Source organism: Dermacentor variabilis, chromosome 7 (assembly GCF_050947875.1).
Source record: "Dermacentor variabilis isolate Ectoservices chromosome 7, ASM5094787v1, whole genome shotgun sequence".
NCBI lineage: Eukaryota > Metazoa > Arthropoda > Arachnida > Ixodida > Ixodidae > Dermacentor > Dermacentor variabilis.
The window spans coordinates 135,851,364-135,869,390 of record NC_134574.1 but is presented as its reverse complement, the minus strand read 5'-3'; the positions used below and the strand labels follow the sequence as shown (position 1 = coordinate 135,869,390).

Below are 18,027 nucleotides of genomic sequence, written 5' to 3'. Positions count from 1 at the left end.
CACCGGAGTAGGAGTTACGTGCTCAGAGGACCCATGACGATCTCTCGCTTGGGCGATAGGGCTGTACCACAACACACTGCCGGTGATTTCCACGTGCCTGTCCGATGCAAGATGCGCCACGGTCAAGACAGCAACGGCGATGTGAGCGAACAAATCCAGGACTTGTGCAAGAAAGGAGTTTAGGCAATATGCTGAAGCTGGCGTTACTGCATCGCCCACTCAAACTATGACTGCGGGTTGTGTAACCCGATCCATCTCTGAGCGCATGCTCAGAAGCCACTACATTATTTCCCTTTTATGCGGTAGGCGGCGTCAAGGACCCGGAAGTGGGCCGCTCCCATGGTCCAGACAGCTGTGGACAGGAACGGTACGCACGCAGAAAGCGGTCGATGAAAGAAATATCACAACTTTTATTTCAGGCGATCTTGCGCCCAACAAAGAAAATAAAGGCAGGTGCTCGGTGGGAAGTATGCTTACTACGGTCGGCGGTCAGTGTCAGATAGAATGCGATCAAGTACATGCGGCTAGCTTTCAAAGCAGGGCATGCGGTATGTTACCTTACGTACCAAGGACCGTGAAACGTGATAAGACGAGTACGCCACTTTGTACCGTAGGCGCCATCAGTCGCACGTTATTATGACACAACATATTGGTACCGCATGCGCATTTTCTACAGTAGAGTAAAACGGCAGCTGTAATGATGCTGTTTAAATTATGAAAGCACACATGTGCCGATATGTTGACTGTTCCCTAGCACGTGCGACGATATCAAGCCTCGCAAGTGGAAGTACCGAAAAGATTCCTACTTAAAAAGGAGGCTGTTGATGCCATTTCCGGAATCCTTATTTGGAAGCTTGAGCACAGCGCAATCAAGGAATGATGGTGATGATGATTTTGCGTTGTTACGTACTCCGAGAAAGGGGGATTATTGTGTATTTTGCCGTGACAGTTTATGAAAAGTCTGACCCACCCGTGGCACACTTTCGAATCAAAACGTCTCCCACATACACACACTCCAGCTTGGTCATGCTAGCCTTGGTGTACGCCTTAGCCACACTGTGCGGACTGCGGCCACTTGCACGATAGAACCCACCATGGTGGCTTAGTGGCTATAGTGTTGCGCTGCTAAGCACGAGATCACTGATTCGAATCCCGCCCACGGCGGCCGCCTTTCGATGGACGCGAAAACACCTGTGTACTTAGATTTGGGTATACGTTAAAGAACCTCCGGCGGTGCATATTTCAGGAGTTCCCCTCTTCGGCGTGCCTCCTAATCCGATCATGGTTTTGGCACTTAAAACCCATAATTTTTTTTGGACGATACAGAGGAGTTTCCATAGTCTTTCCGATGTTTTATTGCGCAGCAGAGCGTAATACTAATTCCTGCGGACACTTCTCATTGCTGACGCCATTACGCAATGTTAACAGTAGTCATCTAGATTGATTCCTTAAATTGTTTTACTTACAAATGAAGTATGCTTGGATAGATGGCGAACAATTTCCTGGAGTATTTCCTCTATACACGATGGTAGACTGGTTGACAGTGTTATTACTAGACATCACAATTGAGGATTTCATCCTCATGTGATTAAGGAAAACAAAGTTTGCGAGCGATGTTCGATGCTTGTTGCAAATTAATAACTAAAGTGATACCACTTCCTGAACCGTTTACTGAAGTGTAGATTGCCAGAAGCTGAATCATAGCCATTCTTACCTTCTTTCCAAGTCTCGTAATTCCTATCTGAAAAATTTTTCTTCGTCGTCATCTTTCACTCGCAAAACTCCATTTTCTAAACATATACCGACCCATTCCAAACTTCTTCCTTTCTTCACCCTGTTATACTTTTGTGATACGGGATGGGGTGTCCTAAAAGGTCGCCCTAACATAAGCTATCTTATTGTTACATTGCCTATGAACATCTCAATAGCCGCTGCGTGCAGTAAACGATATCGAATTCACTGATATAAAATGTGTGATACCGTTCCAATGACTCAATCGCATATTAGTGGAAGCACCTCTAGAAACCAATTGCGAAATATTTCACTGTAACTACAACCTATCGTGTGCATTTTCAATGTGTAAGAGTAGAATAAAGCCGCTTAGGAGTGTCATTCTTAGCCACTGCCTTCAATATGAAATGCAAAGCGCGATAGTGTTTGAGGCATGGCGGCGTAACATTGCACTGCCTCTTTTTAGAACTATTCCAGTTAAAGCCACATAAAGAGATAAGTTTCCCTCGTGAGAAGGAAGAATAGGCGTTGCGTTCAGTTCACGAATAGTAAATGTTTTTCTGTATGCTATACCTTCACTAGAATGCACATTCAAACAGCATAGACCTTACTTACGTTTTTATCAGCAGTTTGCTTGTTGGATAAATACATATCTTCCATTGGAGAAAGCTAGTCATGCACCTATTCGTCTACATATACCAGTGTTGCGCAGCAATATTTGTGGTATGTTGCCGTCTTATTGCGTAGGATTCTTTTATTAGCGGTTGACACCTCGGAAGGGTTGTTCTCCCTGTCTGCATTTCTCGTGACGTCTTGAAAGCGGCTTTGTGTCCGTCATAAGCATATTGAAGTGCCCTTCCTTCAGAATGAGTTGGCTGAAGCTTATCATTTATCGTACGTGACTCCTTGAGCACCCTCGTTCTTCACGATACCCTTAATGCCGAATGAATATAGTGGCTAAATGTTGCTGCTTAGCGTTAATGACCAGTATTTTCATTCTTGCGCACAAATCATCATCCTCCAAATTTATTTTGTTTCTATTATCTTCTTATTCAGCACACAGTAGCTCGTTAGAGCATACATGATCATTGTAATCTATCGGCTACTCTAGAAATAAAATTATCTCTTTGTACTCTGAATGAAAAAAAGAGCCCGTGAAAGGAAGTTGCACCTCTTTAATTTACTCAACATTGGGGAGTTTGTCTACTGAAAAACAAATTTTGTGTATTAAAATATTAAGCACAACATGTCTTTATCATGTGATCTTATGGGCTGCCTTCCGTATTTAATATATCAACGAGGTTTTTTGGAACTGTTGCACAGGTCAGCGAAACATATATTTTGGCAGCCTGTGAGATGGAACATGAACTTTGACTAGTCCTGAATAATTCACTGACCTATTTCAGTGCAGGCGAACTTGGGCAGGAAAAGACAGTGTGCGCGGTTGAAGGCCGTTGAACTCTTCAACGCTACATGAGCTTACCTTTATTTTATTTTATTGCTTAGTGTAGCGAAGGAGCGGTCTTGGATACAGCTTACATTATTCATACTAAAGCCTCTAGATAGTTAGGTTTATGCAGTAGGGAACAACTCTGAGAATTGGTGACATGTGAAGTCTTTTCTTTTTTTTGCGTCACTTCAGCTTTTGCTCTTCATGTTCCTCACAATAGTAGCCGCTGTTATCCGCCTACTTCGGCACCACTTCGCAGGGTGACGTGCCATTCGGGTAATAATACGGCGTTCCATTTTTGCATCTCTGGCAGCCCGTATCTGAAGCAGAGAAAAACAAATGACACAACAACATTTATGCGGCTGCCACAGACCACTTCTTTGTTTCTAGAAATGTAGCCACGTAGAAAAAGCCCGAATAATAAATAGCTTTGTCTTTTTATGCTACTAAGAGAAGTGCCAAAGAAGTGCAAAACTCATATCCTGGTATGTTCTTGCGTTGTGAAATAAAAGCGGACAATGAGCACTGAATGAACAAAATTGTTTTGATTGAAGGAATTATAGCGACCCAAGGAGGCTGGAGCACAAGATTCACACTATGAGAAATGAGGTCGCTCTTTCTTCTAAACCCAGAACGCACTCTTGGTGCTCTCTAAAGCTGCACAGCACAACAACGTGGGTTATTTATATTCCGTTGAAGATTGACAGTGTTTCTATGTCTGTAGACGCGCTACCATGCAAGCATACATTGTTTCCATTGTTACTTCGGTCTCGTGCACAGTGCTGCGGCATTTCTTTCAGTGGCGCTGCTAGTATTGAAACCACGCGCACTTACATTGTTTGTCCAAGACATCTACAAGCAGTACATGCATACAAGAAACACGTATATTGGTAAACTAGAACATAAACGAGTGGCGCGTTAATCTAAGCAGGGAAAACTGGCACGAGGGTAATTCCGTCCCTCTGCATGTTACAGAATAACACTCGCATTTTGATTACTTGAAGGGGCAAGAACTTCAGGAACGCAGTGAAGGCGTGTCCAGAAGAAAGAATGTTTTGTATCACATCCGCGCCTTGTCAGCTGCACCATTATTAAGGTTGCTATACCGTTTCTCTAACGATACCACATAGAGCGGTAACACAGAAATGAACTTTGGCTAAAAGTAACCTGATGAATTATCCAACAAGAAATAAATGAAGCTAACTTGTGTAACAAAACATATTGCTTTGAAATATGAATATCATGTGAGAGCATAAAATGAGCCGGAACGAAGAACGTACAGAGAATAGCTTAAGGATTCACTCCTTCCAAAAAAGAAAACAAAAAGGAGCTGAAGAAGCCGGATTTTAGTAGTATCGTTTCTTGTGCCCAATCTGAACTTTAGTCTACGATAAATCAACTTGAATTATTTAAGTTTATTTGCGTTGCAGCAGCTTTCCAAATTATACTTAATATTTACGATTCAAAACATTTTTTTCGTTTTCTCAATGTGACTAGGGCCTCAACGTGAGGTCCTAGTCACATTTCGCAGCTGTGTAAATTTTTTGAAGCATGCACACGCATGCATTACCTTCGAGTAGCCCTGCTGGCGTTAAGGTTATGCTTGCTTATAGGTTTAGGGTGCGCCAAGACAGCGTAGACTTACAGCTGCAACGCTCCATGCAGGCCTCGAAAGAAGGAAATCCGTTGGCGCCTTTCCCACATTTCCTGCCCTCAAACTGACGACAAGTATTTGCCTGTACATCAAAGTACCACTTGGTCTTTTTGAACCAGCACCACCACCATCCGGGCTTTGGGTCCTCACTGCAGACCGCTTTTTGTTTTGTTGGTTTTGTCATTGCTGAAAAAAAAAAGAAAATGGCCATTTCTCTGAGAGAACATGCGTGCAGCTTAAGGAACGCAGAATATCATGGTTAAGCGAAAGACCAAACAAGATGTTAGCCACGAGAATGGAACACGGCAATACTATGTTCTGAACCTTATCGGCGAATTGTTTCTTAGAGGAATTGCTTGCCCGTTATACGTCTACTTATTCAGCACAGTGCTTTTGAGTAGAGAGAGAGAGAGATAGAGAGAGAGAGAGAGTGAAGGTGGAAGGTCGGGAAGTTAACCAGAGGGGAAGATCGGGTTTGCTACCCTACGCTGAGGGGAGAGGGGAGGTAAAGTGATAACAAAGTAGAGATAAAGAAAGAAAGGAGCATAGACAAACAATCACAGTCCGTCACTGTCAACGCATACTGTCACCGCACAGCACAGTAGCACTTGCAGCACTATAAACATCTGTTCAGGCTACAGCCACTTGTGCAATTCTATTGCCTTTAAAAACGGCAACAATGCTCTCGTCGCCCTCTGCTGCGATGGCTTGTGATGGCGGCATACTAATATAAGTTCCTCTGTTAGAGGTCTTTGGTCAAAGCGCGTTATCGCGATTGCGAGTGATCGTCTCTGTAAATTATAGCGAGGACAGTCACAGAGGAGGTGTTGAAGAGTCTCCTCGTTAGCACAGTCATCGCACGAGGCGTCGTCGGCCCAACCGATTGGGAAAGCATAAGACTTGGTGTAGGCCACCCGTAGCCATATTCCACAAAGCAGTGTAGGCTTCTGTGCGTTTAAGTAAATTATATAATAAATATTGGAGATAAAAAGCGAGCTTATTCGGCCTGAACGATTTAAGGCTGCGGACGATACCTGCAGCAAAGAAAGAATTGTGCCCTTCTCAGCGTACTGCTTTATTTTATTGTCCTATCTTTCAAACCTGTGGTGGCTCACTAAACGTGGCATGCCCCTCAATATCCCCAGGTCACGAGTTTTTTCTTTCCACCCCACGGTAGCAGCATACCGATACGGTTGAATGCAAGAAAGCTCATTCGCGGATTTTTCGGTGTGCGTTAAATTTTACGGGAGATCAAGATTGTTCCCGAAGTAACCGCTGCCTGGCATATTAAGAGCCCGTGCATGTATTTATTGTCGTGCGTTTCCTGACAGCACCCTTCGCGCTAGTGAGCTCACCGTATAGTCCTCGGTATAGAGTTACGCTTTGTAAAGCGCAAGCTTTTCTTAGCTGGCTGCTCAGCTTTGCGCCGTTGGGGCCATCCGCTGCGGCAGGCCGGTCCCGGTGAAATTGCAGTCTACACTAATGATGAGTATCTGCCAGGGAGTATATCTTAATGCCACTGGATGTATGCCATCGTCTTCACGCCATCGTAGTCTCACCGTCATATTCACGCCATCATCGTCACGACATCGTCCCTCATACGGTCATCATCGCCCCATCTGACGCCATCGTAGTCATCTGATTCCCCTCAAACAGTCATCTTCCTACAGTCATCGTCCCGTTCTAATGGCGATAGAGTCTTTGTCATAAAGGCATTGCCACGCCATCGTGGTTATACCTTTGACTACATCCCGTTATCGCCATAGTCTCGTAATCATACTGTCTTTGTTGGTACATCGACGAGATCTTTTTATTATAGAAAAATTCTGCAGTTGTGGAGCTTGGGTGAAACATTGTCGGGTTCTTGAGCAAAAATAACAAATGAGTGGACTGAAGGGTGTGCAAACACATAGGGAACCGAATGCTTGGTATTCCATGTGTCTTTACTCGCTTCGGCCCGTCGATTCGTCATTCTTTCACAAAAATTCTAGTAATTCGAATTTATTTCTCCCCATTTCATCGTTACCGTACTCTCGTTATTATGGTATCATTATGCTATCGTTGTCATGCTATCGTTGTCATTGTTTTGTCGTAATACACTCCCGTGCAATCGTTATCATATCGTCATGACTCCATCATGGTCATTCCAGCATCGTCATTACAGCTTCGTCATCCGATTTTCGCAATCTTGTCTTCCTCAGACTATCCCCATCAGACCTTTGCTGTCATGCGCTATTCGTAATTACACTGTGCTTACGTCGTCAAAGTCATGCTGTCCTATTTACAGCGCTTTCGGCTGCGTCAATGTAAGCTGGAAAAGTTGGCGAGTGCTCGAGAGTCAGTGAATAGCTTTGTGGTTTAAACGAGAATACCGTCAAACAGTCTTCGCACTAAAATGTTATAGAAGGAGTGGTGCCTTGGAGCGCTTAGGGGATCCTGCAAGCTTGAGATCGGGCGTGGAAACGCCTACCCACACCCAGGCCTAAAGCTAACAAATTCGCATTACGCACTCATAAGCGCCTGTGAATCTGTATTCTACAAAAATATTTCTTCACTCACGTTTACACAATGTTTCAAAAATCTTAAGCACACGTAATGGTTTCTCCGCAAGACTCCCGTTGGTGATGTTTTGTAGAAAAAGAAGCGTTATCTAGAGCGAGTTAATAAATTGTAGTGAATCCGTAGGTCATGTGGTATACAGTCAGCTGAATAATGAAAGTCAAAAGAACATTAGTATTGATAGTCTTGCATCTTTGGGTTCTCTTGTGTTTTACAGTGTTTACATTTGTTGGTGTGTTACTTGTAAGATAAGGAAGCGGAGCCTCTAAACGGCATGCAACTAACTGCTTGTGTTTCTAGGGTAATTTGAAGAGTTTCATAACTAGCTACGTGCTCGTCGAGCCCCTTGCCGAACGATTCAGACACTAGAGATTAAGGATGTTTCCTCATATTAAAAGAGTAGCTCTTATCTAGAGCCCATGGTCGTCATAGACAATGGTCGCTCATATGCAGAATGTTTCGTTGCAGCCTACAGCTACGCTAGTGTTTGCGGACAATGGGAGTGTTTTGTTACAGTGTTCTTCGGTAGCACATTCTATCCGTGGCTCCACTGCAGTGCTTTCTAACAACTGTGGTGATTAAAAAGACTATCACACGACTGGCCGATTGCTAATTGAACTTCTCGCCCGCTAAAATGCCTGCAACGTAAAACAATTATGGGGAATATGAGTGAATGCGTGGGTGGCTTACGCCCTCGAGAATAGGTAGTGATCCCGTCACCATTGCACGCAGTCATTGTTAAGCGGTTGTTTTAGAAATTCATCATTAGCGAGAAGCACAGATAGCGGTGATCTCAGCTCGCATGAATGCTTGCCCAATTACAAACAGAAACACAGCCTCGAACCAAGTCTACAAAGCAGTGATGGCATGGGGCATCTAGAAGGTGCGTTCTTTTTGTCAGTAACAACCAAGCGAGTTACGCTGCTACCTAAAATAGAAAGACACACGATGCAAAGAGCACGATTAAAACGCCTATGCGAATGCTGTGCTACTTGCCATGGTACGCTGCTACATGAAGTTGCGCATAAGCTTGCTGCTCCGAGGATGGCGCGGCCGACTAATTGGTGACTTTCAGCTTACTATAGTCATCATATGATGTATGGTACCAACGGTTAGGATGGCTACCGAATTGCTGAAAGCGTAGTGAAAAGTTGAAGTTGATACAAAGTGTACGCGCTATGCGTGTGTTCTGTACTTACGCTGGCAAAGTTCCATGCACTTCTTTTCTGTTTCGAAGCGGTTGCTCCCGCCTGCGCATTCGGTGTGGTTGAACATTTTGCAGTGGTTACTTTTAGCATCGAAATACCAGGACCGCATTTGAGGGGTACAGCTGCATGTTTCAGCTTTTTCCAGGCAGCTCCGCGACTTTCTCCCTTCTCTTCCTGAAAAAGTGTAATTTCATAACGGTGATTGCACGGCTAATGTCCTCTTACCTAAGAAATTGGGTATAAGTATCAGAATAGGCAATCACCTTGGCACCAATAAATATTTTTCTGACATTCCAAACAAAGTAAAATCTTCTCGCATAAATTAGAACAAATAGTCTTATCATAATTCTCCAAAGCGGAGTGAATGTGATGAAAATATATACGTGCCATTCACCCGAAAGGTGTTGGGTTGTTCTTTTAAAGCTTCGGGCGTGCTATTACTGGCATGCGACTGTTTTTCCTTTCGCAAACTATGTAGTACACTAGAAAACATGTGATGGGCCGTCAGAAATATATTCCTGAATTTATTTTAAGGGTGCCTATTCATTTCTGTCATTAAAAAAATCGGGACCATATAACACAATTAGGTTGCGCCGGTAAAGCTGCCGTTATGCAGCGTAATATTTTCAGCCTAGTTGGCCCATTACTTGTCTATTTATTGTTATCGCAACATAGTATCAAAACGCAGATATTATAAAAAAATTGTGCCTACGTGTAACAAAGGTTGAAAATTTCAGTCTGACATGGTTCATGTAGAATTAAAAGAAAATAGGGCTTGATATCTTCGCTGTGACCGTGCGATAGGTTCTTTCCATTTGGCAGTGGCCAAAGAAATATAGCAGTACAAGTCCTTTTGTCTGAGTAGGTTTTGTGCGAATGCTCTTTTCTGCTGCTAGCAAACTCAGCGTGAACTTTGAATTTGTTTGGAGTGCTCTCCAACAATTACCATAGCACTATGGTGGTGGAATAAGGGTGGAAATGTTTGAGAACTCGACGCAGCATGCAAATACACTAGTATGCCAGAAAACATAATTCTATTACTCGAACACTCAAAGAAACCCCTTTTGCAGCGTTTCTACCGTGCATAGTCCGGCCACGGCGTCCGCCATTTGCGCGCGCCGGTGCGTGAGTATTTCGGCGGTCATGGTTCGGCGCGCCCGGTTTCTCGCAGTACTTCCAGATGGCGCTCGCCTCCGCCGCATGGCGGCCCACGCAAGAGGTGGCGTTATTACCAGAAAGCCATCCTACGAGCATAGCGTTGGCGGTCAGCGTTTCCCGGCAAACATCGCGGTTGCATACACTCCAGTCGCCAGGAAGCGTGAGGAGCAGTAAGGGATCGCGTTCCACTCTTAAAGGCGATGCTTGAGAGGAAGGCTTTAGCTCGGGGGCTGCTATTTAAAATACGTGTAAAATTAGAATTCGTTTTTCTCGGCAACCACTGCACCAAATTTGGCGAGGTTTCATGCATATAAAAGAAAAGCTAGAGATCTAGTTCCAATTAGTTTGAAATTTTTGACATAGCTCGTCATTACTTAGTAAAATTGGCAAATACCAAAAGTTTTCCGAAAACGAAACTATCATGTTTACAACTACATAACTCAGGAATGAGAAATGATAGCGCAATTCTGTTTAAAAAATTAAGTTATGGGGTTTTACGAGCCAGAACCACTTTCTGATTATGAGGCACGCCGTAGTGGAGGACTCCGGAAATTTCAACCACCTGGGGTTCATTAACGTGCACCTAAATCTAAGCACACGGGTGTTTTCGCATTTCGCCCCCATCGAAATTCGGCCGCCGTGGCCGGGATTCGATCCCACGACCTCGTGCAACAATTCTGTGAATTTCATATAATAGTACATCTAAAGCGGACAAAATGATTATGTTACACATGAATCTAAAAAAAATAGCAAATGAGAATACAGCTTTTGCAGAACCCTCGTTCACAACGTCACAAATTCACGTAAGGTATAAAATGACAAAACGAATTTGTCCGCTTTCAGTGATGTAATGGATTCAGTATGCAGAACCGTAATAACTGTTTCTGATGCAGAGCTACCAATTTGTAAATTTCGTGCTTCTATATTTTGAAACTTTCCATTGTTTTTTCAAACTTCTCGTGACAAATTCAGGTCCTAAATGAAAATTTCGCTTGTAATAGTCACAACAACACACAAAGTTTCCTCGATTCCTCAGCTCCAGGAATTAGAAATGATGAGCGCGCGTTAATAGGAAAGTTGCGAGGTGTGAATACTCTATTCACTACGCTGTTGTGCGACTGTGGCGCACGCTAGCTACAGCGTAGCGTGGCATTTCACTAGGTTTCGGGACGTTTGAAATCTGCATCAGTACCGTAAGAAACGAGCACCATGTTCAGCGCATTTTATTTTTTATTTGCATTTCAAGTGACTCGAGAGAGCGCACTTAACAAGGCTCTCATTCACGCGGAAAAAAAAAATCCGCAGAAGCCGCATTGCAAGAATTTGCACTCACGTATACAGGTCTCTTGGCACTGATCTTGCGTAGGGAAGTGGTTGTTGCCTCCAATGCAAATGCCCCATTTTAGTTTTCTGCATTTGTATGAGTCATAATCGAAGTAATAAACTTTGTTGAATGGCCGGCATATGCCAAGAACCGGTGGTTTCAGGCACCTCTTTGGCCTCAGGTCGTGCTCGGCTGTAAAAAGAAAAAGATTACGCGGAATTAGCGTGACTTAGCTTCCGTGTGTGTGTGCATAATCTGAAAAAAAAAAAGATATTTGTCGGCTACAGTGCAAACGTATTTCATCCAGGACAATAATTCTTTCTTCAATTTCTGTTTTATTGATACTGGCAGCCCTATAGGGCCATTACAGGAGCGGAACAAGAATAAAATAGAACAAGTTGTGCCAACACATCTGATTTAGGCAGAGTTCGCGATCCATATGACAAATGTCTGAATGCAGGGTAAAAAACAAACTGCAGTGCAAATCGACTGAAATAAAGAAAGCAGAAAAATAGTCAATGTCCCTTGAGGCATGTAAAAATAAGAACAGCATACACAGATAATAATAACTAGATTATAATAAAAATCTCAGATATTTAACGCATGGCCCTCTCGGAATAAGCAAAAGCATTTATATTGTTTAGAACATTATTAAAAGAAGACTGAACTATGAAATCGGGAAGCATGTTTCAGTTTTTTAATGTTCTATGAAAGAAGGTATGTTTATATGTATCATTACGGGTCACTGGAGGGGGAATATACTTGCTGTGGCAGTGTCTAGAAGATTCATTAGTAGAAGTTTCAAAATAGTTCGTCGTATTAATTTTTATTTCATTATGGACAATAAGGAACAGCAATTTCAACCTATGGTCTTAGTACTTAGTTCTAAATTGGAAAGATTGGCAAGCAGGCATAGCTTTTAAGGGGAGTGAAGACGACATATTTGTTGAAGATGAATCGAGAAGCTAACCTCTGAATCCTTTCCAGTTTCTTACGGTTTTTCTCTCTGTAAGGACCCCAGACAATATTCAAGTACTCAGTAGTAGGTCTGACCAGTGTTCTATAGGCCCACTTTCGAAGTTCAGGGGTTGCTCTCTGTGTATTTGGCCTTATACGCTAAAGCGTATTATTCACCTTATTCCTCACTTCCTCTACATGTCTATTCCAGCTCAAGCCGCTTCAGAATAGTAAAGTCAAATAATTGTGCTCCTTTACCCTTTTAAGCTTGTTGCCATGTATGCTACAAAGGAATTTCAGGGTCTTCTTTTTTCTTGTAACAGACATGCTTGCTGATTTAGTGGGATTTGTAACGACTTGCCAGTCATGATAGCATTTAACAATGTTTTCAAGGCTGCATTGAAATTTAATGTGGTCACTGGAAGATTCAATGGTATTATAAAGAACACAGTCGTTAGCGAATAGCAATTCGCCAGTGAATTGGCGAATTTGCTGTAAGCCTTCCCCAATTATTGCCGTAAGCTCACAGAAAATAATTTCACTAATCTGCTCATACAGCCGTCCTTCCTTAGCTTCATCTGCATGTTACTGATGCTGGATTGAGCTTATCGTGCTTTACTGTGGCTGTAATCTGGTTTTAGGCTTCATTCATTCATTTGGCTTTTTGTCTATACTCCTGTCATCTGTACATCTATAGATGCAAATAAACTTGAATTGAAATTGAATATGAAAGAGCAGCTGCTAAAACCTCGCATGCAGTGCAATTTAATTTGGTCACTGGAAGATTCTGTGGTATTATAAACAACACAGCCGTCAGCGAATAGCGGTTTACAATGAATTCGCCAGTGAACTGGCGAACCCACTGTAAAGGTTCGCCAAATATTGCAGTAAGCTCACAGAAAATTATTTCAGTCGTCTGCTCGTAGAGGCTCTCTTTCTTTAGCTTCATATGCGCGTCATTGATGTTGAATTGAGCTTATCTTGCTTTACTGTGGCTGTAATCTGGTTTTAGGCTGCAAATATAGAAGGACAGCTGGTAAAGCCTCGCACGCGGTGCTACGGACGGCGGCCGACATCAGTAGCAGGCAGCGCGCTGTAATGCACTCAAAAGGCGGTCACGCAAGTGCGTGCGATAGCTACCCCTGCTATCACAATGGACTTTTGTCCTATAGCGCTAGAATTCTCGCATCGTCACAATGTCCTTAGAAGCTATAGCGTCTGCGCCGAATGAATCCTTGCTGTAGCCAGGTGAAAATAAATATAAAGGTGCCCGTATGCATTGAAGTCGTCTTGAGCTCACTGGGACGATGGTTGGGGTCAACTAGATAAAACACGTGGATTCCCTCACATCACGCAAGGCGTAAACAAGTTTTACTATTGGTACTCAACTGGAACCTAAACGACAAAAAGAGACCTAATAAACAGCACGAAGAGTTTTTGTCTTCTCTTGAACACTAAGGGTTTTTGGAGTTGCTTCATCCGGCACACTGCACACATTACAGTAGGCCCACTATCTTATTCTTGGGTATAGACTTCTAAACGTCGTGTAAATACACAACGTAGTAGATTCGAGGAATAACGTTTCAACACTCGCTCTTTTCTGAAACAAACGACATGTCATAAACCTAACTTGGACTGCATTGCCTTCCAAATATGGGGCCACAGGTAGGAGCAGAATATTTTGTTTACCTTATATGTCATGGATGGTGAGGCTACAGACTACACATATGAAAAGATGATTAGCAGTTGACCTTTTCTTCAGTGCGTCATGTATGATTCAAGGGCGCTAGCGCCGGCAACGAGCGCAGCTGTCTTAGTTCGGTTGCCCGGGAATTTGGGGGGGGGGGGGGAAACGAAGTTTACGAACAACTTCGTAACTCGTAGATTTTCAAGCCCCCCTCCTCCGCCACCCCCAGTTTTCAAGTGAATTTTCAATCGTCAATAGTCCTGCTTGATGTGATGCTTTTGGTCATTTTCTGGAGCGTTTTGAAGGCCCTGTGGAACCGTTTTGTGTGGTAAATCTTTTGAATACATTTATATGATGGACGTATTGCTTTTCGTTTTTCTGATAATTCGCTTGATGCATTCCTTCTTATGTTACTACTACGTTGAAAGGCAGTGACACGTGTCTAGCATAGCTAACGTTGTTTTCTTAATACTGCCATTGCACAATACATTGACAGTATCTCGGCAACGTAAGTTATTCAATTAAAATTGATACAGTATTCATGGTACGCTTCGCGGTAGCACGACCATGCTATAACAGCACGCCCTGACAGCACGGCAAATGTTTTTGCTGCTGAGGGCTTATGTGGGATGTACGTCATATCCCAACATTGAAGAGCTACTCTAATGGCTCGTTTTTATAAGAAGTGGCGCTCAGCAGGAGTGGAGATGTATACTGCCGCATTAGTACTCATGCTAAATACTCATGCTGCAGCGGGAAATTCGTAGTAATAGCACCTACAAGAACCTCATGCTTGTTGCCAGCTGACAACCCACTGCAGATACTGCAATGAATTGCACAGGCAAAATCTGCATGTTAAAGTAAGATGACCTCAGAGCCAGGAACAAGGTTATGTTTGACGCAAGTTGCAGCCCGTGAACTCCCTTTCGATGACCTTGTTTTGTTCTGCATAATGCAAGCGTCTGCCTTGTGCAACACAATTTCACGAAACAGTTGCAATGCGCTTGCCAGAAGTTGTAGCTTGTCAGGGCTACTGTCGTTCCATTTAGGCATAGCCTATGACTAGGCCGAAGAGACGTCTGCAGGATGATGCAACACAATAACCCGGTGTGAATGAGTGATATATTACTGGTTGTTTCTAAGGAGTCGAATAAGGATAAGCTACCCGGTGTGGTCCTTTGTAAACCGTCGTTTTACATACAGCTTTCACATTTGGACATGATTTTAAGATGTTTTTTTTCTTGTTTTGTGTTTAGATTTCATGATATCGATACACTCATTCTGAGGTGCACTCAAAAATATACTATGTTAAACGAAATCTGTCAGGGTTACCTTGTCTGAAACCATTGATAATGTCCCAAAAATAAAGGACAGACTTGTATGCTTCAACATACATATGGAGCAGAAGAGAAAGGCGCAAACGAGGAGGTGCGACCACAGGTAGAGTAACAAAATCGCTCTCTCTGCTCACCTTCATACGCTGCGATTATGACACAACAGTCTATCGACAACTTCTAGCGTCGTTAAATATAGTGCACGCGGCGCTCAAATTTACTTAGTTTCTTAGTTTGCAAAATTGGTTTATCTTGTTAAAGGGCAACGCTTGCGTATAAGATGCGTATATTACAACGTGCAAAAAACACATGCGTACAATACGTAAAATGTGACGTAAAAAATACAAGTTAACTTGGCTTAGCCTGAATCTGACGATATTTTCCATTGAGTATTTAGAAGAAAATATTTTTTTCCCAGACCATAACGTGCCCCCAAATGTGGCGGTAAAAATGTGAATACTATATCCATTGCCCAAAGCCGGACCGTTTCAGACACTACTCAACATGTTACTACACATGTAGTAATACCATCTTGCATGCGATTTTTTTTTGTCAGAAAAAGCAAGAAAGTATACCATCATTAAAAAACAATAATTTTACCATTTGTTAGCCCAAAACATGCTCACCAGAAATATGCTCACGAAAAAGTCTCAGAATAAAAAAGCCAGAAAAAGAACTTTTTAAAAATACCTGGCAACAATTGTGTCAGTAAAAACGCGTTTCTAATTGTTGGGGTAATTAGTCCTAGTCAGGCACGAGGAGCTTGATGCAGGGTCCCTGTATTTTCATTCTCAACCGGCTACACCATTACGAAGTCTCAGTAACAATGCCCTTTAGCAATATGTGTCTAAAGTTTGTTCTTAGTTACCAATTCGCCGGAATTCACGCCGCCTTAAATTGTTACTAAGCCTGCGTCAAAAGGCAAAAAAAAGGTTGTTCATGTTTCTGCGAAGGAACAGTGAAAATCAAGCAAACGAAGAGAAAAGTATGCCTATATTTTACAAAAAATTGCTTCCTTGTCCATAGCTTAGTAAGATGATGGAAAGAACGATAACTTGCCATGTGTCACGCAGACAAGAAGCAGCAGGCAGCTGCTGAAAAGTTTCATTTCCGTTCTTGTGCTACACCACTAAGCAAGCAGCACCGCCTGGTTCGAGGCAGAAAGGCGAAGACTTTAGCTGTTATTATGTCCAGAGAATCTAGCTAGGAGCCTTTTCTAAAGACCGTGCTTCCAGGTGTTTTCTGCCTTACACTCGAATATGTACAGTAACAAATAAAGCCAACATTCCCAAAGCATTTGTGTCTGCAGGTGTGGCTCGGTGAACAATTGACAGTGCTTTGCGTAGTTTTCAACGCAGGTTCCAAAAGCATTGCGAGATTGTAGCTTTGCGTTAGAATACCATTGTGGGTGGGACTTTTGCGCGGCAGTTTTTCGGATAAATGTAGGCAGCTTAGTGGATATTATTCAGGCTTGCGCATGTGACTTTGGATAAGATTAACGTATTAGTCAGGTAAGTCAAAGCAGGATAACAGAGGTTATCGGAAGGATGCTGTTTCAGTTTTTGCGGTAAAGATGGAAAACCGCCCCAGGGAACTAATCCTTTTTCAGACAGTGTTGCGATGCGACGGAAACGCCGTCAACCAAGCATTCATAGCTGAAGTGGAGGTCAGACTTGCAAAATTATGCGCGTAAACATCAGGTGCCAAAGTTGTGAAGCGACTGGGCTAACTATACTGCCTCTGTTTAGGAATCAATTTTTAAAGCAGTAATAATGATTCCTTTTCGGTACCTGACAGCGTTGCGCTAGAACTAAAATTAAAAAAAAAAGATGGTATGCAGCGAGAGAGCAAGGGCCGAAAAAAAAAAGAAGCTGCGGATTCCACACCCTGTGGGTATCGGTTCAGGCGGAGCTTTCATAGAGTTTTGTGAGGAGCGCTGTTGTTGCTTAGCGACCATTTAAAAGTAGAGATCATACAACCCAGGTGGAGGCTTCCACTAGGAACCACCTCTCTCAACATAAACGTGTTGTGTTGCGCTCTATCATGAACATGAGACGCATCACGATGAAGGAGTGACGGACATGAAACAACTTCAACGACATGAAGATAGCGGTGTGCCGATGGCTGAGTGACGACAAAATGCAAGACGGCACTGGAATCGCGTCAACAAAATTACCACGATGAAATCACCCCAACGCCGACACGACGACCTGATGACAAGGGGATCTGGACGTTGGATTGGCGACGTTGTTGAAATGATGGCGATATGACGACCATGGAATGACTTCGCCAAAGTGTCGACGATGGTATGACGACGATGGAGTGTCGTCCACCGCATGACGCCAATGGGATGCTGACGCTCAAGTGAGGAAGCTGGAGTGACAACGTTCTCGTGATGACGCACTGATGCCGATAGTCATAGTCATAACGGCGATGATGTGACGAAGAAAATGACGACGACAAAGACATGACGACAATGATGTAAAGATGATTGTTTGATGACAATGACACCACGACAAATGCGTGTCGAAATGAGGTGAAGACAGTGGAATCACTGCTACAAAATTACCATGGTAGAACGACCCCGACGGCTCTCAGCGATCTTGACGCGCGGACGAAAAGGCCCTAATGGCAAACAAAGGACGACGACAGATTCATCACGACTCAATGACGACTGCTCAAAGACGGCTGCGTTATGAGGACGATCTGACAATGCAGTCAGAGTGACGCAGTGAAAACGGCGGAACGATGACAGAGACATGGCAACGAAGGAATGATGACAATGGCATGAAGGCGGTGAAAGGACGAAGGTGGCGCAACAACGATGCCATATCAGTGTTCGAGATTACGTGTGCGCTAACGTGCATGACTTGCCGCTGCGGTCCGCCCTAATTCCGTCTAGTAACGGTAAATTCGACCGCGGTAATTCGCACTATTTCTAGTGTTTGTTTATACTATGCCAGGT

General features: G+C 43.3%; 1 protein-coding gene across 1 annotated transcript; it reads right to left on the bottom strand.

Moving 5' to 3' along the window:
* Positions 1–3,210: 3,210 nt before the first annotated feature.
* LOC142587955 (boophilin-G2-like) lies at positions 3,211–16,286 on the bottom strand. Its single transcript, XM_075699354.1, has 5 exons — positions 16,122–16,286; positions 11,094–11,276; positions 8,594–8,776; positions 4,827–5,021; positions 3,211–3,501 (listed from the first exon to the last, which is right to left on the bottom strand). The coding sequence occupies exons 1-5, from the start codon at positions 16,168–16,170 to the stop codon at positions 3,419–3,421; spliced, it is 693 nt and encodes a 230-aa protein (XP_075555469.1). The 5' UTR covers positions 16,171–16,286; the 3' UTR covers positions 3,211–3,418.
* Positions 16,287–18,027: the final 1,741 nt, after the last annotated feature.